Below are 25,504 nucleotides of genomic sequence, written 5' to 3' on the forward strand. Positions count from 1 at the left end.
GGAACACAAGGAAAGACAAAAGGCATCTATCTGCAGATGTCTAGACTTGCGAACCAGTTCTACCCTTAAGATAGTTATCAAATCCTTGTTGGAATGTAGCCACTGAGTGGAGAAACTGTAAGTGCCTGCAGAATGCTCACCTCTGTTTTAATGTTAAGCCTCTATCGTAGTAATACATGTTAATAGAAGTGTTTATTGTTGAGAATATTATAAAAGAATATTTTTAAAAAAATAAAAATATTTTATTTATTATAAAAGATGAATTTTCATGACAACCATAAGCTAAGGCTTAGACATCCTTGTTGCATAATGGATGGGAAAGGAGATCAATTCCTCTTGAAACTCTCTTAACCTAGGCAATACCCCCTCATTGCAGCAGAAGAGACTCATTAGCTAACACTGGTGCATTTGCTATGTGTCAAATACTATTCTAAATGTTTGACATGAGTTAACTCATCTAGTTCTCACACAACATTTTGTTGTAGGTATAGTAAGTACACCCATTTAACAGATGAAGAGACAGAGACATTGGCAAGTTGAATAACTTGCCCAAATCACGTAATTATACTGGAGGGGCCATAATTCATGGCTCCAGAGGCCATACTCTTAACAACCACACTCTATGATTGTTCTTCTGACTGACAGAGTCCTTCTTCTCCAGCAATCTGTGTGTAGTTCCAGCCACCTGTGATTCAGCTTCATGCTGGCCTAGGAAATTCTTGTTTTGCCCCACCTCTTTCTGAGGAGCATCAGCCAGGGGCCAGTGCATTCACTGACACTTTTGATTGTTGTTATTTATAAATTTCTTGTTGACCTCTTCACTAAAAAGCTGGCCTTCCTCTAGTGCATCTCTCTTGAATGCTTGGGGATGTGCTCATATCCGTGTTCCCCTTGCTGTCCAGCTCTTCTTCCTTACAGTCCCACATCCAGTAACTAACAGAAAAGTTATCTGAAAAAAAACCCCAAATCTTCTCTCACAGATACTTACTCCCTAAATCACTCATACTTGGAAATAGGCAGTTAGATTGCAAGTCTTGGTAAGACCACAGCCTCCTGGGCATTCCAGGTTCTGCCTTTTCTTTTAGAAAATTTATAAAAACATCCATGAATAGCTGTGAACCAGACAATATAAAGTACATTCAGTGTGGCAGTGGAGGCTCAGGATTCGGGGGGAGATGGAAACATGGGACATCAAATAAAGCTTTGGTAGATGAAAAGCTTGAGCATGCAATTATAAATGAAAGCAACTTAGGGATGAACTTCTTCAAAGCCACGCAGCTCAAAGACAAGGGGCACAGGGTGAGTCATCCTTTTGAGTGACTTCCCATTGGAACAACTCGAAAAAGAGCAGCACTCTGATGATTCACTTGGTCCTACCCTTAACTTTGTTTGTTTTATTTCACCTAATTGCCCGCTTCTAAAGAATAGAGTGACCCCAGGAAGAAGAAAGATGGGTCTCCAGACTGGAGCTTCAGTTCTTATTTTGCAGCAAACAAATCATGGTTTTACCAATGCTTCTTTGTTTTTCTTTATCAGCAAGATACTAGGATGACTGCAGCCCTGCCCAAGCTAGACCTCCATGTGATACCTGTTTGGCAAAAAGGCATCACAGGCAAAGGAGTTGTTATCACTGTACTGGATGATGGCTTGGAGTGGAATCACACAGACATCTATGCCAACTATGTGAGTCTAAGCCCTCCCATTGCTGCAACTTAGGGAGTTGTCTACACTGACACACAGTTAGGGCTTTGCTTCCCTCAAGCAGGAGGCTACTCTGATGTCAGCCCTGGTAATGACGGGCCATGGTTTTGCCACTTCCCTCACCCTTCTACCAGTGCACATAAACTTTTTTTTTTTTTTTTTGTATCACTGGGCATTGAAAGAATTCGCTGGAGCCAAGGATTGTACAAAAGCATGTGTGTTGGTGTAGGGGGAGGCACTTAACATCAGCTAAATTATTAAAAGCCATTCAAACTCTATGCCACACAGTATTTGGGGACGTGAAAGCAATCAAATCAAGCCTGACGTCTGAGACCATTTTCACAGTCTTCCTGCTCACATCCCTTATGGGTCAATATCTCTCACATTGTGAAGTTATGTGAATGTGATTCCTTCCATGCAAATCAAAGCATGCACTACACAATACAAAAATGACAAGCTGAGAAAAGTTTACTAAAAATGGGAAATAAGTAAATGAAAATTATTTACTTAATTGGTTATGAAGTTCTCCATAATATTTTAGGTCTTTAAATCAGTGTTTCATCTTGAATATTACCCCTTGTCTTCCTCTCATCCTTTCTACTCAACCAACATTCCCCAGCTAAAGAGCAAAGGAAACAGGAAGGAAAAGAAGAGATGAAAAAGATTAGGAATTATTAAAAGATATGGAAAATATAGAGAAGTAGCAGTAGTAGTGATACAATTCCTACGTGGAAGATGTTTAAGTGTAGCAATCTGATTGCAAAAGGGGGTGGGACCTGGAAGCTTGTCTTGAATTTCAAGCACAGCCTCTTTAATTAAATTACATGTTTATTTTAACTGAGGAGGCTGAAGGAGATCACTGTAGACCTGAGCCCCAGCCCACAGCCAGCTCTTTGCACGTGTATTCTTAAGAAAGATGAGCGTCAAAGTGTCACTAACTAGTGCTCTAACTTAATTAAGTCATTCAAATTCTCTGGGCCTCAATCTTCTCATTTGGAAAATGAGGTGGTTGAACTAAGTAAACGTTGACTCCTTCTGTTCTAATATCCTATGAGAGTCTATGAGCTATAGCTTTGGAAACATTCACTGAGAATTGGATGATGGCTCACTTTTCTGTGTACGTCACCTCTGCCTGGTTTATGGGTATGATAAATGATCAGCAACTGGGCCAGAAACTCTAAAATGCAGACTTTCGAGCTATCAGCCAGGATGAGAAAAGAATAGGGATAGAAGACTCGGAAAGTACTGCTTTTTTTATGATGCTACAGTGTTATTTTTGTTTTCTCTTTAGGATCCAGAGGCTAGCTATGATTTTAACGATAATGACCACGATCCATTTCCCCGATATGATCCCACAAATGAGAACAAGTGAGTAAATGTGGCTTTGGGGGTGGGGGTAAGTGCTTTAAAATGCTTTTATCTTACTTGAGAAAATTACACTATAAATATGATCCACATTTTAGCTCTCAGAAAATGTTCATGTACACCATCCATACCACAATATTTTGTTGCTTTTAAAACAGAAACAAAAGGTTCTATTTATATATATTCCTTTGGGCTTATAGAACCATATTTCAATTAAACTTTCTTCTTACATTATGAAATGTTCCTCTCAAATGTTACTGAATAGTTATGGCTTTAGAAAAAATTGTTTGAGACATAAAGAATAAAAATCTGAGTCCATCCCCCTGCCCCCAATTCCTCTATGAATCGTTTATTACTAGCAACATGCTTGGTGTTAGTCATGAAGAGAAATATAGATGACCAAGGTAACAAATCCCCACGACTTCCTATGGTGGCCACAACCATGCTCACTAGTTCCCTCAGAAGAATATGGCAAGACACCAGACGAGAAATATACCATGGGCTTGGCCCTCAAATCCAACACAGTCTCCAGGGCATTGGGCTAATTAGTAGCCTGTTCCAGAGTTTCTGCTGGGCATTCTAAAGCTAACGGGAAGAGAAAAAGGACATCTTCTGATTCCTAAATTAACTCTCCATAGCAGCCACAAGGTGATAAGTGAGACCAAGAGCCAGACCCACCAAAGCAAGAGGCCAAATAAAGACCCAAAGGCAAGAGACATTTTAACCTTTTTTTTCTTAGCTCCAAAGGAACTTCACCCTCTAGGCACACAGCCTCAAGTGTCCATGCCCATATGAAAACTCATCTTTGTGCATAATGATGTCTCTCACAGACTTAAAGGAGACATTCACACTTTCCTCTTCATTTGCTCCACCCAAAAGAAACTTGCACCAAAGCAGATGAAAGCCAAGGCAAAATGAGTGCTGCTACAAGTGGGGATGGAAAGAGCAAGTGGTGAAAAGCTCTTTGTGGATGCCACGTAAAGTGCTTCCCTTTTCTTTCTTCCTCTCTCAGATTATTAACCAATTAGGGTCAATAGAGTTCTCTCTCTCTCTCTCGCTCTCAGTTTCCCTCTCCCCTTTTCCCTTATTTTCTCAGAATTCCCATGTGGCTGGTGCAGTAATGTTGACCTAAAGTTGTTACTTTGGATTGTCCTCCAGAAGGCCAACAAACCCCAGGAAGGGAGGCTGGGGCTCAAGGATTTGGCCTCAACTTCCAAGTGTATATTTCTTCCTTGAGGGGAAGGGGAGGCTTGAGGAGGGTTCTTTCAGTACCATTTACTTCTTTTAGGGTTTATCTCTTAAAGGGGTTAACAGCAAACAGCGCTTGAGGTTAGAAAATTCCAGTAACAATACAAAAGGAACCATGAGAGGGCACCCTTGGAGGAAAGTGGGATGTCTCAGGAACTTAGAGCAGGACACCCCAGACAAATGTTCAGCCATATTTCTGAGTGAGGGCAGTGCAGGACCAGGAGGAACACCTGTTCTTTTAGAGCATGACCTTGTAATGTTAGCCTGCCTGGTAGTGATGGCTTTGCCAATTACCAGGAGGGAGGATGACCTTGAGGAAATCACTCATCTCACTCTGCCTCTATTTTTTATTTCATCTCCTAAAATGGTGACAAGGTATCTGTTCCCTACCCTCCTAAAAGAAGCTTCCTAAGGAAATGGGCAATAAGTGCTCGGAAGAAAAGGATACTCTTCCTAGAATGAAGTAAAAATGACAACTCTCATTCCATCCCCTTGATCAAGACTAAGAGGGAAATCTGCTCCCGACCACACGGGCACAGCTGAGGAGACTGCTAGCTGAAGATGTCAGCCTCCTTCTTAGGCAGTGTCCGGCCCAGGATCCAAAGAGAGTGATAACTTGTGTGGTAGATGCATGATAGGTGAATACCTGGTGAAATGACATTCTCTAGAGTTTTGTACTCATGAGAAGGGGAATTCAGATGTCCCTCTTCCCTCCCCCCAAAAAAAGGGACTCTCAACGTATGGTACTGATAATAGCCACATTTCCCCCAATTCACAGAGTTCCAAAGGCCCCAAGGAAGCAACACATATAATTGTATGTATTTTGTGTCTGAAAACTCTGAGCTTCCAGAGCATAGCAGACCGTGGACCTTGCACATAGCAGAGTTAGCGTAGCATGGCCAAACAAGAGAGCACAGACTTTGCAGCTAGATTTAGATCAAATCTTAGATCTTCCACTTAATATTTGAGTGATCTTGAGCAAATTATTTAACTTCTTTGTGACTAGTTTTATCATCTACTAAAGAGGTAATAATAGTACGTACTTCACTGGGTTCTTAGGGGGTTAAATAAGTTTATATATGTAATTGGCTTGGATAGTGCCTTGTATACAGAAAAAGTTAAATGTGTGCTATGATGATGATAATGATCAAGGCTTTTCATTTAGCAACTAAGGTAGACCTCCTTTCACTGAGAAAAAAAGCATGACAAGAATAGAATCATCTGATAAGAGCAGAAGCAGAGACAATTTTCTAAGCCAATTCAGAATCTGCTATTTGAAAATTACACAATAAGCAGCTATGTCTCAGGGTACTCTTGACTATCAACCAAAAAGCTAGCATCCCCATCATTTATCAAAAGGTATAATAAAAAGTAGAGTTACCCTTCTAGCATATTGTCAGAAATAAATCCCTTAGGTTTACAAAATGAATGGCCCCATTTTGTCTTGGCCTTTATAGCAGTTAGAGACCTATTATCTCCCAATTCCAAGGGCATTATCTCTCCAAACTATCTGTGTTGCTGCTGTTCTTTATTACTATGTAAATGAGGTTAATAAAAGCTGCATTTGAATTCTCCTCTGCAAATCAAATGAGGAATCACTAAATAACAAAATCTTAAAAGTGCAGGTAACTCTTACTACTAATCTGGCATGAATTTGTGCTCAGTATTTCAACACCAATTACAGATTATTCTTCTATTTTATAACATGTGTGGCAAGGATATTTTAACTAGTACAATAGTAGTCTTTAAATTATCTTCTGGAATAATTTTTTAAAAATCAATTTGTTTAAATGCCAGTTATAACCATTGTTCTAAGATAATAGAGTGTTCTTTTATCTCAGAGCCTGATTTAAGGAAAGAAAACTGCAGGTCTAGGAAGAATGATATAGAACCATTTTGACAAAGTCTTTTTTTCTCAAGGTGTGGAGGTGAGAAGTGAGGATAAGAGGAGGCAAAGATATCAACCCCTATTTGTACCATGATCCTGAACCTTTTAAGAAAATAGTACTATGTAAAGAGAGATAAACACTATATAAAGAGAGATAAATAATAGGTAGTGTCATATTGCATCATTTTTAGGACAGAGGTACAATGCTGGAGATGTTTGCCAACAGGTTGATTCTGTAGGCTCTACCTGGAGACTTTGCTATCTTGGACGCTGTCTTCCATCTTGTGTAAATGGAAATACAGGTGGTGGTGACTTCTGGTAGCATATTTCCCCGATGATGGCAAATGAATTTTCCCTTCCACAAAAGGAAAGAAGGCTAATCCACAGGCATAAGGTGCCTTCTATGTGTTCAACATGCATGCATTTCTCAGAGAATGGGTGTGTTGGTCAGGAGAGCTTCAGTTGCAAGTGAGAGAATCCTAACACAAAGATTAAGTAAAATGGAGATATTAAAATATTTTTACCCAAGAGATGTTCAGCTTCAGGCATTGCAAGATCCAGAAACTCAAATAGTATGCTATCAGGACACCAATTACTCTGTATCCATCTCCTAGTGCTGCTCACCTCTACTTAGCTTCATTCTCAATAGAACACTGCCTGGTAGCAAGATCCACATGGCTCACGTGGAACTTAAAGAAAGAATATAATTCTTTCCCCCAGAATCTGCATCAAATTCTTGAAATGCTCTCTGGGAGGACAAGCCTCATGATAGGGAATCACAAGAAGTGTGCGAGGGCCACTTCCCAAAAGGGGGAAATGCTAGAAGACCAAAAAGAAGTGGGTGTCTGCTACATTAGGGAAGACCGTGAATTAAAGATAATTACATTGTTCTGACTTAGGACTCCTATCCAGTATTAACATAAAGGAGGAACATCATTTAGTGGAAGGAGAACAGGAAATCATCTTTGGTATTTTAGGAAAAAAAGATAAGAGAAACAGGCTTATTTTATTTTATTTTTTTTTCTTAGGAATTATTTTTTCTTTAATTCATAATACAAGTATTAAATAAATCAAGTATCAATATTTAGATTTTTTAACTTTTTTAGTGGTTTGAGAGATGGCAATTTTTAAAAATTAATTAATTAATGTATTTATTTTTGGCTGCATTGGATCTTTGTTGCTGCGCGGGGGCTTTCTCAAGTTGCAGCGAGCAGGGGCTACTCTTCATTGCAGGGTGCAGGCTCCTCATTGCAGTGGTTTCTCTTGTTGCAGAGCACAGGCTCTAGGCATGTGGACTCAGTAGTTGTGGCGGCTCATGGGCTCTAGAGTACAGGCTCAGTAGTCATGGTGCACGGGCTTAGTTGCTCTGTGGCATGTGGGATCTTCCCAGACCAGGGATTGAAACAGGCTTATTTTAAATGACCCAGTCAATTTAGGATTTTTATATTTCATGCTGGGCTAAATTAATTGATGTCTAGTACAGTAGTGTTCAAAGGGAGCTGGCTGACAGAGTTGCTCAGAGCTAACCCTTCCTCTTTTTCCCTCTATGTCAGCATATCTGGTCAGTGGCTCCTCCAAAGCACCAATAGCCTTCATGCTGCTCCCAGGAGCTTCCACAATGGAATAAAGTCATGAAGTAAACAAATTCACATTAAAGTTTCTCTCAACTTATTGACCCTCCTGAGGTCAGGGAAGTGATGGGAAAAGACAATCACTATCCCCAGAATTTCAGAACTGATACTTTAATGGTGGACTTTGGTCTGTTTTAGAGATGGATTTTTTTTTTTTTTTTTTTTTTTTTTGCCCAAACACTCTGAAATCATAAATTACCCTCACTGTCCCTAGTTGCAAAACTAGTCTTGTTCAGGTTTCTGGTCCCAGTCAGAGTTGCAGGAGCACCCTGGTTTTCCAAATAGCCTGTAGCATCTTGTTAAAATTTCAAAATCCTCTTGGTACCAGGAAACCTTCAGATGTTTTAGTCTGGTATATGGTTAGAGGAGGAGAGGAGGGCTTGAGAGGGGGCTCTGTTTTACATTCCTACTAGGACTTGTACAGGTTAAACTAATCCAAGGAAGTCACTAGTGAGGGGAAGTGAGGAGTCACTTTAACACCAAAATTCTGGTGCAGAAACCATTTCTTTGAGATGGTATCGATAGCTAACACTTCCTGGGTTCTTACTATATACCAGCCACTTTTCTAAGTGTTCTGCATACAATATTTCATGGGATACCACAATTCTCTGAGGACCAGTAACTTACCCAAGGTCACATCACTAGTTTGTGGCAGAAGCTAGAACTTGAACTCATATACTTGGGCTCCAGTACGTGTTCCCTTCACCTGATACCTACACTTCATCTAATACTGATGGGAAGAAAACCAGCAACAAGCCTGACAAAAAGTTAACATATCCATGTACCATGGATTCATATGCAACACCAATGTTTGTCCTCATTTACATTTTATAAATCCTATTTTCTAATCCTCAGACATGGGACCAGATGTGCAGGAGAAATTGCCATGCAAGCAAATAATCACAAGTGTGGGGTCGGAGTTGCATACAATTCCAAAGTTGGAGGTAAAGCAAAGGGTTGTTCCTGTAGTTTTGCAATTTAATTTGAGTCTTGCATTACCTGGTGTAAATGGGGTGGTGCGGGGGGACTTTTCAACAACCAGAGGAAGAAATGAACTCCATTTCATGTAGCAAAATTTGCTACATGACTTGAATGTGATTTGTAAGCAAATCAATGGATCTGGATTCTTAGAAAATGATAGCTGAATATAGCCCATACATCTTTGTTGGGGGGAAAAGGAAATGTTGAATAGCTTTTGAAGCAAATCTAATTTTCTCTGTGTTCTGATTTAGAAGAGTTTGTTATTGAGTGCTTGCTAAGAGAACAGAAGGAGGAGGTAAACTTAGGCAAAGATTTTCCCTGCCTCTCAATTCTGTAGTCCTTTAGTTCATAACAAAGAACAGTTAAAAACAATAAAAGGAATACATATTTCTTACAGTAAGAAGCCAAAGGTTATCTGTGGTAGCAAAAATTTAGAATCTCTGGTTGTTTCAGTCAGTGTCTTTATAGGTAAGCATATGGTAAGTTCCATCAGGGCAATTTAATAAAGGAACTATTTACAAGAGCTAAAAGAAACCAACAAGGGACTAACTGATGTAAGCAGATGTTACCACCTTTAGACTTAATGAAGCAAGGGGAGGGAGTAGTCACGGAAACTGGAGAGAGAAAGCTGTGACCACATGAGACAGCCACTGGACAGGAGCTGTGGCCATGAGTACAACAATGGAGCTGCTTCTAACCAGGGGGGATCCAGGAATAAGTACCTCACTCTCCCCTCACCCCCAAACCTCCTGCTGCTGTTTCAGTTGGCTGAAACCAATGGGAAGACAAAAGAACCCACTGCTGTCATCCATGTTCCCATGAAGAAGGGTGCAGAGTGGATCTGCAGGGGCTCACAGAGAATAAAACACTTGTCTCTCCTCTTCACACTAGCCCTGCCTCAGGCTTTCATGGTTATACTATGAACTTAGCATTTAGTTTATTTTCTAAAACCACAACAAAAAAGATTCATTGTAGAACATGGCAATGACAGTAAAACTCCTTTAAGCTCTACCTGAGTATACCTTGAATTTGGCTTTGTATTCCTTTTCAGAAATCAAATAAATATACATCCTAGCATATAGAATGCATCTCTCACTATTACAGCACACTCCTAGATTTTAAGGGTCATTCTTGATTCCTTTATACCAGCATCGTCAAAATGCCATGTTAATTTAAAGAAAATGGAGGCAGAAGCACAAATTACATAATCACCTAGAAAAAGAATGCACTTTTTAAGTAATGATGAACTAAGTAGCTATAGTCTGTGAGAGAATCATCTCATCCCTTCATTTTATAGAGGAGGAATCAGAAGCAAGATTCTCAAGGAAACCAAAACACACCTACTGTATGTCCATCATTTACCTTCCAAGACATTATCCACATCCTGGAAGTTAACAGGATGGATTTGAGTGCCAGATTTCTGGGATTCAAGTCCCAGCTTCCCAGTTGCAAGTTGTGTGGCCTTGGGCAAGTCCCTGTCCCTCTCTGGCCTCAGTCTCTCTCCCTGTAAAATGGGGAGAATTACAGCACCCACCTCAAATGGTTGTCATAAGGATAAATGAGTTCATATGTTTAAGGCCTGTACAATGGTAGCTGCTATAGTATATCCTCAAGGCACACAAGCTGTTATCATCCGCATTTTACAGCTGAAGAAACTGAGGCACATAGAAGTTAAGTGGCTTGTCCAAGATCACAGAGCTAGTAAATAGCAGAGCTGGGATTTTTTTCCCAAATGCATTTTAAACAATTTTTAAAAAATAAATATAACTTCTACTAGTCATGTCAACTACATGTTCTTTTACCCAAGCTCCATAGTAAATAATAGTGTGAAAATCTAAAGCTGTGCACTCCGTTGCATCATTAGCCTGAAGCCAGGAATAACCAGGTAGCTGCCTGTATCTGTCTAAACTGCTTTTGCCTTCCTGGCTCTTGAATACATGAGTCTGATGATGGGTGACAGCCTGTTGGAAAGAATAAAGAGCCACTGCATCTGCCTTCTCCTGATGAAAACTGATTCCCCCTCAGGAGTGAAATCCATGGCAATGATTTCATCCTTGAGATTATTTAGAAGAAAAGGAAGCATGTTCCTTGAAAATGTTTCTTAGCAAACACATAAAAGAATGGCCTCTGGGTTATTTTTAATCAGTGCTTAGAAACAAGAGTTCTTTCCCTATTTGTGAGTTTCCTATTGTAAGTAGATCTTTTCAAGCTGCACAGTTTCCCGTACAGAGTCCTTTGTAAGGCACTGACTGGGCCACAGCCATTCGTGGTATAGTCATGAGCAGGCATGTTGAGAGAGAGCTGTTTGATGCCTCTTTCTGAAAGCTATCCTGTCATTTTCAGGTTATCAGGGCAGCAGAGGGAGGGGAGACATTTTGTAAGTGACAACAACCATGGCCACAGCACAGCACATAGAGTTATCTCTAAAGGGCAGATAAGGAAGCTTATGGAGGCGGTGACTTGATCTTCCTGCTGTGCTTTTAGCAGCTCGGTCACAGGCATTTAGGACGTACACTCGTAACCTGTTTTTGACTCTTTTGGGAGTCCTTTTAAAAAAATGAATATTAAGAGCATCGTGCCATTCTACATGTACACACTGACATCAACATATGTATTTGTCTGTTTCGCTATTCAGGGATAAGAATGCTCGATGGCATTGTGACGGATGCTATTGAAGCCAGCTCAATTGGATTTAATCCTGGACATGTGGATATTTACAGTGCGAGCTGGGGCCCTAATGATGATGGGAAAACTGTGGAGGGGCCTGGCCGACTAGCCCAGAAGGCTTTTGAATATGGTGTCAAACAGGTGAGATGCTTAACACAGACCCACTTGAAATGAAACCTGACCATTTGAATATGAGGAGAAGGGAAGAACGCTTAGTTTATATGCAAAGAAATGGTTGTGAACTTCTTGTTATTGTTTATGATTTGAAGTGCATTTAGAGAGCCAAATCGTTCTTCAGAGGGATGGAAGTTAAGGGTTAAGAAAGTTTTCCCCATCTGGGTCTGACATTCAACAGATATTCATTAGCCTTAGAATATTTACTTTCAAAAATACTCTGGATATGTCCTTTCTCATTTTCCTGCTGCTTTTGGATTTCTACACGAGGTAAACTACTACCCAGACTTCTTTCAAATACTCTGAAAATGCATCCTTAAATATAGCAATGTGTCACCTCCCTCTCTGCACGTGCCTGATGAATACTTGTGCCTTGGTTGTGTTGCTCTGTCACTGGGGTTTAGTGCATTCTCGCCAGGATTCTAAGGCCTCGTTCTGCACAGGAGGAAACAAAAGTAGAAATTTTGGAGAGCACAAATTGGAAAATCATAGAAAGGGTAGCCTTGACGAGTTCCATTCAATTGAAGAGTCCCTTTTAATGCAGCTGCAAAGCAGATCTGAATAATGCCTGATTTTGTCATTCTATCAGTCAGCCAGAAGATTCAAGCAGAAAGAAAGAGAGGAAGTTCAAAGATTCAAGCGTAGTGACATAAGCCAAGGGAACAGTGAAAAAATTCGAGTGAGTGCTGAAGGCCAGATTATGAATCCACATAACAAAGAAAAAAAAGAACAGTCCTCACTCAGCGCCGTCCCAGAGAGGGCCCGGATGAAGGACTGGCAAACCAGAGCTCAGTGGCTTATAACACACAGTCTCGTGAGAGTTCCAGCACCGATGCTGGAGGACCTGGAGTTGAAACAGACTCCAGATTACTGTTTCTGAGAACTTCATGCATGCATCTATGTATTTGTTGGGGATTTTACTGGGATGTGACAGTGACCCCAGTGATGATGATAGACGTGATATGTTTTGGCTTTTCCTTTAGGGGAGACAAGGAAAGGGCTCTATCTTCGTCTGGGCTTCTGGAAATGGGGGGCGTCAGGGAGATAACTGTGACTGTGACGGGTACACAGACAGTATCTACACCATCTCCATTAGCAGTGCCTCGCAGCAAGGCCTATCCCCCTGGTACGCTGAGAAGTGCTCCTCCACGCTGGCCACCTCGTACAGCAGCGGCGATTACACCGACCAGCGAATCGTAGGTTGCTTTTGTCTAACTCTCTCTGCTTAGGTAGGAGAACGCGGCTTGCCTCCAGAAGGATCCTTTGGTCAAACTGATTTGCTTAAGCTTCACGTCTCAGTTGGGGAGACTCACACTTTGCTCACTTGAAGGGTGGGTATATATCGGGAAGCTTTCTCTCCCAGGGATAATGATGCTTCTGCCAAAATGATGTCGCCTCTCAGTCATTTTTAAACTCAGCCCTGAGAAGCCACCAATCTGTCATTACATATGGCCGAGACTCCAAATGTCTGTTCAGCTTGTGTGATGCCTCCCTGAAAACAGCCTTAAAGGAGATTTTAGGGTTGTTGGAGCTCTATCACCCTTGTACTTGTTGATCCTTTAATAGCAGGGAAAATGTCTGGCTTGCCCTTTAGCAGATGATAAAAATACAGAGCATACACCAGCTATGTCTCCTAAGGATGGACGACCTACAGGAAAATAACAGTCTAAGTTTCCCCTGAGGTGAACTTCTCAGCATCCGAATAAGCAGCTTAGGAAGGTTATATGCTCAGAGAACATCTCCAGCCTGCGCGCTTGGCTGTGCCTTCACTTCCATGAGTCAGACTACCAAGGGCAATTATTGGATTTCCCTTCAAGGGCATGATGAGGAAGGCCCATTCGGGGGCTTTGAGAACAAAGAGAGGCACTTCTTTTTTAATAAATTTATTTTATTTATTTATTTATTTTACTTATTTATTTTTGGCCGCGTTGGGTCTTCGTTGCTGCGCGCGGGCTTTCTCTAGTTGCGGCGAGTGGGGGCTACTCTTCATTGCGGTGCGAGAACTTCTCATTGCGGTGGCTTCCCTTGTTGAAGAGCATGGGCTCTAGGCGCACGGGCTTCAGTAGTTGTGGCTCGTGGGCTCTATAGCACACGCTCATTAGTTGTGGCACATGAACTTAGTTGCTCCGCGGCATGTGGGATTTTCCTGGACCAGGGCTCGAACCCGTGTCCCCTGCATTGGCAGGCAGATTCTTAACAACTGTGCCACCAGGGAAGCCCGAGGCACTTCTTTTAATTTAAAAATTGAAAGCCTCAAACTTAACTCCTGACACAGAAAGAACCAACCAGCTAAAGTATGTAGATCTTAATCTCAATTAAAAAACAGGTCACGATCCAATTAGATTGTGGGTAACCTGCCTAATAATTAGCCTTTGGAATGTGTGTAAAATTCATATTAATGGCATCTCAACAAAATTGTCAGAACTACGATCTTCATGCAGGATCACTCTTCTGGAACTGCCTGTTTCTGCAACCTACTCTAGTTTAGACAGTAGAACTACGGTCTCAACTTAGAAGCCCTGGCCTACCTCTCATGCCCATATCTTCAATTACTCAAAGAGATAATAACATTCTACCTAGGGGTTCTTTACAGCAGGTATATCTTATACCCTGCTGTAAAGGAGCCTACCAGACATGTGCCCCACTTGCATTCACAGCCCCTGGCTCTTGATGGCCCTGTGGGTGTTCCGAGTGGCTTTTCAAAAAATGGCCTGTGGTCCATTTCAGAGTCACCACTTCATAGACGGTCCCTCATCTGAGCCACTCTGCTGTGAAGCAGGAGGAAGAATTCCCATCTTTGTAAAGATCCCTCCTTAGGTAAATGAGCCATAGAAGAGACAGCTGGTGGATTCTATTTGAGACGGCTGCACTAACATAGCCTTTGTCTTATGCAAACCTCTTCCTCAGCACAGTCATCTCTGGGGCTTACTTGCGTCAACAGGTAAAAAGGGCAACCTTGCTTCCGCAGCCCCCAGAGGAACAGGGCCACCAGAACTTGAGATATTCAGCGACTCCAAGTGGGAAGCCAAAGGAGGTGATAATAGAACAAACTGTTTTTTTGCACCTCCCTCCCACACATTGAAATCGCTAGCTAAAAATCATAGTGTGAGAGCCTGGGTGGGTGTCTTGTTAGCAATCCTTTGGCCCAAGTACTTGTTCAACCAACAACACTGTGGTCCTCAAGGCAGACTAATCGGAAGTCTCTTTGGTTTCTTCCCTTCATCTCAGCAACCTCTTCACTAAGCTAAAATTAGCCTGGGTAATTCCTTATGTGCAATCACATTGTGTGAACATGCTTTCGCAGACAGGATCTCATTTCAGCCTCAGAATATGAGTCAAGAAATATCAACCTCATTTGACAGATGGGGAAACCAAGTGACTTGCCCATGGGACACATCTACTGAGTGGCAGGTTTAGAATTTGAGCCCAGATCTAAGTCCAGCCCACTTTCATTTCAAAAAAACTCGCCATGTTCATCAAAGTACAAATGTGACACTAACTCATGGCCATCAGATTACATCAACAGTGAGTGCAAGCTACACACTAAACACGTTTTGTGCAAATAGTTCAAGTGGCCCAAATCAGGATGGCTTTACCTCCTCGTGCTGAAGAGGCAGTCAAATGTCAATCTGAAGGCGAAAGGGAATTGTGCATGAGGCAAAATTTCTAAATATGCCAGGCCAAACACAATGGACCTGATGATTAATGGGCCAGCATGATTCACAGTGATTTTGAAACAGTCCCTTTTTTACAGACAGCATTTCATTTGGGAATCTCAGAAGAGGAAAAAAAATTCGTAGTGGGAGGACTTCATCCCCAGAAAAGGCACTCTGATGCCAGAATTATAGACAAGTTGCATATAGAGGAGAGTGAGCTAAAATATCAGCAGATGGCAAACATCCGCCTGTAGTTTAGAGGAGGAAGTAGGGAATCGAATCAGCTGGGCTTCCTGATCCTAACAGATGCAGCCCTCGGTGGGGTTAACCCCCGGGGACAGGATCACACTCCTCACATGTTCTCCCATGTTTCTTTCTTTCCTGGTGCCCCTCAGACGAGTGCTGACCTGCACAACGACTGCACAGAGACCCACACAGGCACCTCTGCATCAGCACCCCTGGCTGCTGGCATCTTCGCTCTGGCCCTGGAAGCAAAGTAAGGCCCAGAAAGCGTCTAATCACCCGTAAAAAGCTGTTTCTCTTTCTTTTTCATAGCATATATTTTTTTCTGAATATATGGTTACAGTGGAAAACTACAAAAAATAATAAAAAATAAGCTCTCTTCCTGTCAACATCTCAATGTAGATTTAATACACACACTTACCTTGCAAAATTGGAATCTTAATTCACACACTATTTTGTAATTGTTTTAATCCACCTATATTAAGAGCACTTTCTCATATCTAAAGCAATCTTCCTTGACTTTTAAAAACTCATGCTCTCCTCCCACTCAGTCCTCTCCAGTCCTCCTACCACTCAGCTATAAGGCCTTCTCACTTCTGTTTATTCCCACCAAGAAAGACTCTGTCCAGATAATTTCTTGTGGGTAGTGTTAAGAATAATAAGTTTAAAAAACATCCTTTTGTTTTAGATTATATAAGCCCCACCCTAGAGCTGATATAACACATCAGGGGACATGAGAATTAAAAACAGGACTCTTATCTTTTTGTAGTATACCATTATATAAATGCAAATTTTATTAAGGCCATTTCATGCTCAAACACCCTTGTCCACAGATATTAGTTATCATTTCTGATAATTTCCTTAAGATAAACACTTACGATTGGAATTTTTGGGTCAAAGGGCATGCATGTTTTAATGATTTTGATACATATTGACAAGTTACTGTCTATAAAGACGGTACCATTTTGTATTCCCACCAGCAGTATATGTGTGAGAGTGCCAGTTTCCTAAACCCTTATCAAACCTAGTTTTATTATCTTTTAAAATGTTTGCTACTTTGATAGGTGAAAACGGCATCTCATCTCTATATGCTTTTATTTCATTACTAATGAAGCTCAATATTTTATATTCTTTTGCCATTTATCATCTGTGATTGTTTATGACCTTGATTTTGTTTTATGGCCTTAGTTAGAAAAGTTACTAATGCTTGGTTAGTTTGACATTTACCTTTTAATTTTATTTACATGTAATTTTTAATGTAATGAAGTTAATATGTATACAGTTATCTTTGTCAGTCTCTTTAAGGTTTTTTTCCTTTTTATGCTCGGAAAAATCTTTACAACTCCAAATTATATACACATTTATTTATATGTCTTTTATTATGGTTCCTTTACCATATTTATGTTCTAAATCCCCCTGGAATTTATTTTAGCGTATGTTACCAAAAAAGAGATTTAGCAACATTTTTCCCTTCATAATAGTTATTCAATAGTCTAATACTTCATACAGAGGAAAAAATGTTCTGATGTTGTGTGGTGAGAAATCTTTAAATGTTAAGTCAGGTGCTATGGTTGCATGATAGAGGAAGTGTTAAAACTTGTAAATTACTATTATCCTTCCTAAAAAGGAAGTTATCTTAGAAGAACATCCATATTCTCTACAGAGAGGACAAAGCAGTTCCTTCATGTCATGTTCAGTAGATGAGGTGAGGTTCACAGTAGTAGAAGAACAGAACTCCTTGGCCCGGGCCATAGCTGGAAAAGCCCTGCAGTTCCTGAGGAGAGTCCAGCATCGTTCCAGGAGCCCTGGAGCCATCTGTGGAGTTGTGGTTTAGTCCCTGGTACCTCAGCTATGAAACGGCCACAGCGGTTAAGAAAGATAGGCCTAGTAAGGCTTGTATCAAGAGTCTACCTACTTGGAGGGGCTGGAAAGATACTGATAAAGGAAGAGCAAATCCAGATGCCCAGTCAGAAACTGGGAAATCTGAAGCTCTTGAATCCAACAGAAAAGCTATGTTCAGAATCTGAGTCCAGTTGTAACAGGAAGGGGATGGACAGAGGGCAAAGTCTAAAGACACAAGCTATGACTGGCATCAGCAGACCCAAACCAAATTTGAGGAAAGATAATCTAAGCAGTGAAAAGTGCAAGGAACACCTGGCTTCAAGTTCTAGGCGTATCACTAGCTATGTGACCTTAGGCAAATTAAGAGGGCTCAATTTATCATCTGTAGAATGGAGGGGTCAGATCAGATCATTTTTTTCAAACCTTTTCCCTTTATAAAATCCTCCAGTTTGAAACTGAAGGTATCAGCATATATAGATCATCTAACATGAATTGCTGAGGTTGGTGGTAAGAGGACCAGAGTGAAAGAAATAAGGTCCTATAAAGGCAAGTAGTTACACACAGGTAGTGAAACAAGATCATGATATTTATGATTTTAGGAAACAAGCTTTTAGCTCCAGGGAGCTTTTAAAAGAAAACCATCCTTAAAATCTTGTCTTCCCTACCCAACACCTATCAGATGCATGCAAATGTAACTAGCCAGACCTAGCCCATCCTTGTCTAGTGACCAGAATAGTAGAAACACCCATCTAGCTGTAATGTTATTTTGACTAAGAACTTAAATTTTAAAAGTGTAATCTCTAACTTCTAAAATTTCAAACCTTCTATTTCTGTATAAGGAGAAAGTGATCTAAGAATGATCTAGCCTCATTAATCTCAGTTAATTCCTAATGGACTATTTATAAAGCAGGGACTCCATGGATTGTTATGAAATACATGGGGTCCATGAACTTCTTTGAAACTAGATGCAGAAATGTTTGAGAGTGCGTGTCTGGCATTTTGGGGGGAATGGTTTGTAGGTTCCATCAGATTCTCACACTGCTCATGATTTAAGAGACATTAAGAGTCTATGATCTCCCTGGTGCATGTAATAAGAATTTAATTCTTTTCATTTTGATTCAATCATCAGTAAGATGGCCATAATCTATCTTAACATTTATAAACTTCCTGCCAAAGTACATACAGATTACTGGGATGTCTGTTCTCAAATGGGCAGTTTTCTTAGCTCCATTCAACCGTCTATACCAAAATGACTATTTCAGAAAATCTGAATGCCAGAATTTCTAGAAGAGTCCCTAGACAATCAAGATTGGAAGAATCATTTAACCATGTGCTTCTCCTCAAGGAACAACTATGGAGACTGAAGAACAACTCTGGGCTAAATTTATCAAGAATAATAACATTCAGTATTTATCAGGCTCTTACCATGGCCAGACACTGTGCTAACCTCTTTATATACAATACCAACTCTAATCCTTACAACAGTCTTGTGACACAGAAATTATTAATTGCATTTTACTAAGGAAGACACTGAGACTTAGAGAGGTTGAGAAATGTAACCAAGATCCCACAAAAGATTCAAACTTAGGTCTGTCTGACCCCAAAGCCTGTACTACCAGCAGCTACAGGACACTGCCTCCTATAGTCCTGTGAGGGAGGGGAAATACCATCCCCTCAAAGAAAGAGGAGTTAAGAAGATTGAGACTGATAAAGAAACATCTTAACTCATGTTTATGAATTCTGAATAAAAGGCTCCTGTCATGCAGACTACTTACTATGCTGCATTAAATATGGGAGTCTGGGGAATGGGAAGAGGAGAGGGAAGGAGAAAGAATGATTTCTGGCTCAAAGAATACTTTCTGGATCAAATGTATAGAGGAATATTTTCCTTCCCTAGAAGAGTGTTTCTCAAACACCAGCATACAGTCATCACCTTGGATGTTTATTTAGTTTGCAGATTCCCGGGTCCAATTGCCAGCGACTCAGATTCAGAAGTTTCTGATATTCCAGGCAATGTTTATGCTGGTAGTTACCTTAGCCAAAATTTGAGAAACAGCTGCTATGAAGGGTTACCTTACAACTGTATTTTCCTACAACCTCTTTGGGCTGTGACTGTGAAAAGGCCCATTAGGATACTTCATAGGCATATCCTGGAAATATATATATATATATAATAATAATATACACACACACATACACACACACACACACACACACACTAAGAGAGACAGGAATTCCTTGGATAAATGCCTGTGGTACTATTATACTTAAGAAAGATGGCAGACAGTAACCTGTCTTTTGAGGGGAGAGCAAAGAATCAGAATAATTTTTAATAAAGAGCAAGAAGTGAAACATTGAATCCCTTCACACCTTTGGCGGTATTAAACAAACAGATGAACCAATCTTCTGTTTTCATTAAAGGTTAGAGGATGGGAAACGTACTTTCAAAGTTGCATGAAACCTTTGGATAAATCACATCAAAGAAATCCTTGACTCAGTGGATTGTGAAATGTTGGAAAGTCTCTAGGTTAGAAAATCTTCAACATTTAGGCTTATCTAATTGTGATTAGCGGCTAAACCACGTAGCCTTTAAGATTTTTCACCTTAGAATTTTGTCTCCAGATTACTTTACCTACACTCTTCTAATTAGAAGCAATGCTTAATTTCAGTGTTTAATTCCAAAGCCCTTATTTTCTATAAACACATCCTTGATTAGCAACCCAATGTAGTTTTAAAAAATTTAATTATTCTGGATGCCATTGAGGAGTGAGATGCTAATTAACAGAGGAAGACTGTCAGGAATGAGATGCACTATTGTTAGAAGCTCCTTTTCATTTATGAAATGCAATCACTCAAATGAAAAATAGGCTTAATTTTCCTAATTGCATGACAATGAAGCCTCTGAATATTTTGCAAAGAATAGGTAAAAGAAAATTAAAAAACAATAAAATCTGCAACTAAATAAAAAACAAATTCTCTAACTAATGTAGAAAATCAGCTTTGTGTTTGATTATCATGATTATCAAGACCATGACTCCTTACTACATATCCTCATCCCAACCTACACACACACACACACACACACACACACACCTGCCCACACTGAGAGTCCAAGTGGGAAATTGGTGTGTTGCCCAGAGACCCCCTTGATAAGAGGCTTTTACCTAAAACTCTCTTTAAAAGACTGGAAGCAAGAATTTCAATAAAGTGCCATATGGGCCAGAACTAGTTTCCACATTCAGAAAATAAGCCATTTCTGCTCAGCTAGTTAATTATTCCTCAGTGTGAGATGGCCAATGTGGAAACAAGATCTACAATGAAGTATATATGATATTGGGCAGATTGGAGTTCTGAATAATATGGAATTTTCAAGATTGTCATACTCAACAACTCATCTTACAGATGAGTCCACTCAGGCCCAGGGAGATGAAGTGGTTTGCTTAAGCTCACACAGGTCTTTGGCAGTAGAATATAATTTAATGTGCCTTCTATTACTCCCTATTCTGACCCCTAATTGTCTTAATTAGTTATATGCTTGTATTCTTTCTTCCAACTTTATTTTAGGTATAACATAAAACTGCCTAGACAGTTTTTTTCAAATATACATACAAAATCATGCCCTACCCTCAGATATTTTGATTCAGTAGGTTTAGGCCTTTATCAGTCACTCTCTGTGTTGTTTGTCAGGAGCTCAGCTGAGCAGAGAGAAAGCATATTGAACTGCCAGGGGTCAGGGTAGCTTTAAAGCAACAGACCAAAAATGAAAGAGTTAAGCCTTTCATCACTTACTGTGATGGTAAAGGCCAGAGTCTAAAACCAGACAAAACACTGACTCTCCCTATTCCATTTTCCCCCATGGAAAGGTGCACCAGCTGATGGTCAGCTGAAAGCATGGACATGGGGGTTGTCTCACTGTTGAGGAAGCCCCAACAGAAGGCTCTGGTAGTTTTATGGACTCTGGGGTGGGGTGGGGTGAGGGGGAAGGCTCGGAGTGGAGAAGTACTGGGTACTGAGTCAGAGTGGGGAGAAGTATCTTCAAGGTTCCTTCTCCTCCCCGCATTAGGAGGCCTTGGCTGAGGCGCCTGAAGAAGAGCTTTGTCCAAGGCCTCAGATAAGGAGACCTAGGAATGAAGGCGCAGGGCCTAGGAATGTAAATATGGGAAGAGCTTGATGGGGGAGGAAGGCCTGAGTCCTTGACTGCAGCTCCCTTCAGAGATGGTGATGCACGGGCTGTGCACTCAGGCTGGTGTGGAGAGAGGACAGCTTCCCCCTGAGGCCCACCAGATAGAGCCTTTGCAATGCTTATGATGAGGACGAGGCTTTTAGCCAGCAACCGACTCCTCAGTGTTTAGGAATGTGTATTGCCTCTTGCTTGTCACCAGGGGATTGTTAAACCAGTCCATTATGGGCTCTGGGGAGAAGATAGCAAGTTGAGCCAGATTCCCCTGATGGTTGTTTCACAACCTAGTGGTAAGATAGAAACCTTGAAGACTCAACACTTAGGCATTTATTATTTAGTAAATAATGCTTGATTGGCTTGATAGAAACAATGCAGGTCTCAAAGCTAAGGAATAGCTTGAGATCATGAAAGACTCTAATGACTAATAGCAGTAAGTTTTAAAATTGTATTTAAGGCTAGTTAACACTTAGACACATTCAATCATCCAACCAACCGATATTTACCCAGCATATATACCCTGCGCCTGGCATTCTTCTGAATGCTTGGTACACATCAGAGAACAAGATGGATAAAAATCTCAGCCCTTCTCCCAGCTGATTCTAGCAGGGGAGACAGACATTAATAATACACAAAGCAAATGAGTTGCTCAGTATGTTAGAAGATGATAAGCACTATAAAAGAAAAATAAAGTATAGCAAGATAAGAGAGCTCAGGAGTATTTGGGGAGAATTGAAATCTTAAATAGGGTGATCAGGGAAGGTTTCATATTCATTATAACAGACCTGACAATCCCATGCATCTCTGATTTATCTTTATATTGCTGCTAAATTAATTTTGCCAAGACTCCTCATTATACCATTTCCTTGCTCAAAAACCCTCGATGGCTCCCCCTTGCCCAAACGATAAAGTATAAGCTCCTTTTCCTGGCATTCAAGGTCCTCACCATTCGGCTCAGTACTCCTGCTCACCTCTTCCTTGCTCCAGTAAACCAGACTGTTCACTGTACTCTGGCCACATCCTATCCTTCCCCCGTCAGAGGTTTTGACCCATTGCCTCATCCCCTGTTCTCTCTCTTTCCACTTTCTGACATTCTACCCACCCTTTAAAGATCAACTCAAATATTTCCTCCTAGAAAAGGCTTCCTAGATCTTTCCATCCCAAAAGAATTCTTTCTCTTCAAAGTTCTACAATACATTATGCTATGAATACAGCATTCAACAGATATATTATAGTTATTGAAAGACTTAGTTTCTTTACTTGATTGTACACTTCTTAAAAACATGAACTACCTCCTTGAATATCCCCACACTATTCAGCATGGTGCCTTGTAAGAATGATCTCAAGTAGCTAAGAACTTCTTGACACTTTTGCTATATAAAGAAAAGAGATAAAAAAATATGTAAGAGTAGGTAGCCAGCCCATGTCTAAATCTGAGTCTTCCTAAGAAGGAAGTCAAAAGCTCAACTGTGGGTTCATAATGCTGAAAATACTAAGGCTGTTAATGAACAGCAGAAGATTGGAGGGCACAAAGGAAGTGCTGTCATTTTTAATTTTTGCTCCAGTTAAATGTAAGTACATAGGAATCAGGGGCCAAGTTCTACCTTTCTACAATGCTGAAAACCAATTTTACTCATGCTAAGATCTTAACTTATGCGGTATGAGGAGAAGTTTTCAAGACTGTATTTTTAATTATGAATGAAAGACATACCAATAGTGATACGCACAAAAATTACATAAGTACAGTTGCAAAAGATACCTCATCATCTCTGGATGGAGATGATTGTTTTTAGCACTTGCTTTTGCAAGGAAACTTCTTTTTGTCCCTGAAAGATTTCTTTGGGTCACTTCCTCTCCAGTCCAAATCTCACCTGGCGAGATATGCAGCACTTGGTTGTCTGGACCTCTGAGTATGACCCACTGGCCAATAACCCTGGATGGAAAAAGAATGGAGCAGGCTTGATGGTGAATAGTCGATTTGGATTCGGGTTGCTAAATGCCAAAGCTCTGGTGGATTTAGCTGATCCCAGGACCTGGAGCAGTGTGCCTGAGAAGAAGGAGTGTGTTGTAAAAGACAATGACTTTGAGCCCAGGTAAGTGTCTCTAGGAATTTTAAACAAATGTGTGCCCATGGCACTATTTGAGTATGACGTTTGTCACTCTGCCTAATTTTTCTCACCTACCCTTCTGAAGTAGATGGAGATGGCATTTGTCAGTGTTCCCTGTGTGTCCATGAGGAATCACAGAGATCAAAGATTTGCAAATCATGTTAACATATTTGTATTTTCCTCTCATAGCCTACCAACCAGATAGCAGTAAGTTAATGTGCACCATTGTTTTATATATCACTAAGAAAAATCATTGCCAGTTAAACTATTACCAACCATCAGTTCTTTAATATTCATTCCAAATTCAAAGATGTTACAATTTTTTCTAACGCATCTTAGAAATGATGAAATGCAGTACTTGCCAACCAGTGTTACCCCAAACCTACTTCCAAAAGAACCTCGCTTCATACCACAGTGCTTTGTGATTCATGACTTCCCTTCTGTGAAGGATCTTTTATCATATGGCTTTCAATTAGACTACACCTCTCCCACTACATCTAGCTACGGAAGCAGAATCTCATATCAAGGCAACTGCAATTATACTGAAGACCCACTCACACAAAATACCCAAGGGTGGGAGGCTTGGAGGGCCTGCATTAGGGAGAGAAAATCATTTCTTAAGAGGGTATATTTCAGTATTGGACCACTTTTTGATGGGTATAAGGTAAATCTGCTTGAATTCAATGCCATGGCAAATAGCATTGTATTTAAGTATCTGTGTCTTCCTTAACATTTTGTTCCCTTTTTTCCCATTTTATTTTATTGTGTTAAGAACTCTTAACATGAGATCTACCCTCTTAAATTTTAAGTGTACAATACATAATTGTTAACTATAGGTACAATGTACTACTGATCTCTAAAACTTATTTATCTTGCTTAACTTAAACTTTATGCCCAGTGATTAGGAACTCTCCATTTCCCCCACAAGCCTCAGGCAACCAACATTCCACTCTTTGATTCTATGAATTTGACTATTTTAGATACCTCATATAAGTAGAATCATGCAATATTTATCTACCTGTGACTGGTTTATTCACTCAGCACAATATCCTCAAGTTGTATCCATATTGTCACATAAAGCAGAATTTCCTTCTTTTTTAAAGCTAATATTCCATTGTATGTATGGAATATTACATATTCTTTATCCATTCATCTGTTGATGAATATCTAGGTTGTTTCCACATCTTGACTACTGTGAATAATACTACAATGAACATGGGAGTGCTAATATCTCTTTGAGATCCTGATTTCAATTCTTTTGATAAATATCCAGAAGTGAGACTGCTGGATCATATGGCAGTTTTATTTTTTTTAGGAAACTTCATACTGTTTTCCATAGTGGCTGCACCATTTTGCACTCCCACCAATTGTGCAAGGGCTCCAATTTCTCCACATGCTCACCAACACTTGTCTTTTTTTTTTTTAGTAATAGTCATCTGACTCTTGACAGGTGTTTTGATGTGGGTTTTGATTTGCATTTCCCTGACGATTAATGACGGTAAACTTTTTTTTTTTTCACATACCTGTTGGTCATTTGTATGTCCTCTTTGGAGAAATGTTGATTTAGGTCCTTAGCTCATTTTTGAATCAGGTTGTTGGTTTTTTTGCTATTGAGTTGTAGGAGTTCTTATATATTTTAGAGATTAACCCTTTATCAGATATTGTCTACCATTCTGCAGGTTGCCATTTCAGTTTGTTTCCTTTGCTGTGCAGAGGCTTTTTAGTTTGATGTAGTCCTACTCATTTATTTTGTGTGTGTATGCTGCCTGTGCTTTTAATGTCATATCCATTAAATCACTGCCAAGACCAATGTCATGAAGCTT

At 40.2% G+C, this 25,504-nt stretch overlaps 1 protein-coding gene across 1 annotated transcript in view; it reads left to right on the forward strand.

Annotated features, from left to right (window-relative positions):
- Window positions 1–25,504, forward strand: part of PCSK1 (proprotein convertase subtilisin/kexin type 1) — a 50,011-nt gene that overhangs the window by 9,789 nt on the left and 14,718 nt on the right. Inside the window, exons 4-10 of the mRNA XM_082458099.1 lie at window positions 1,537–1,683; window positions 2,993–3,069; window positions 8,689–8,777; window positions 11,450–11,622; window positions 12,639–12,851; window positions 15,707–15,807; window positions 23,433–23,666. Coding sequence (XP_082314225.1) covers window positions 1,537–1,683; window positions 2,993–3,069; window positions 8,689–8,777; window positions 11,450–11,622; window positions 12,639–12,851; window positions 15,707–15,807; window positions 23,433–23,666 — 1,034 coding nt within the window. The remainder of the gene's footprint in view (window positions 1–1,536; window positions 1,684–2,992; window positions 3,070–8,688; window positions 8,778–11,449; window positions 11,623–12,638; window positions 12,852–15,706; window positions 15,808–23,432; window positions 23,667–25,504) is intronic.

This window comes from Balaenoptera physalus, assembly GCF_965194825.1.
Source record: "Balaenoptera physalus genome assembly, chromosome: 3".
Classification (NCBI taxonomy): Eukaryota; Metazoa; Chordata; class Mammalia; order Artiodactyla; family Balaenopteridae; genus Balaenoptera; species Balaenoptera physalus.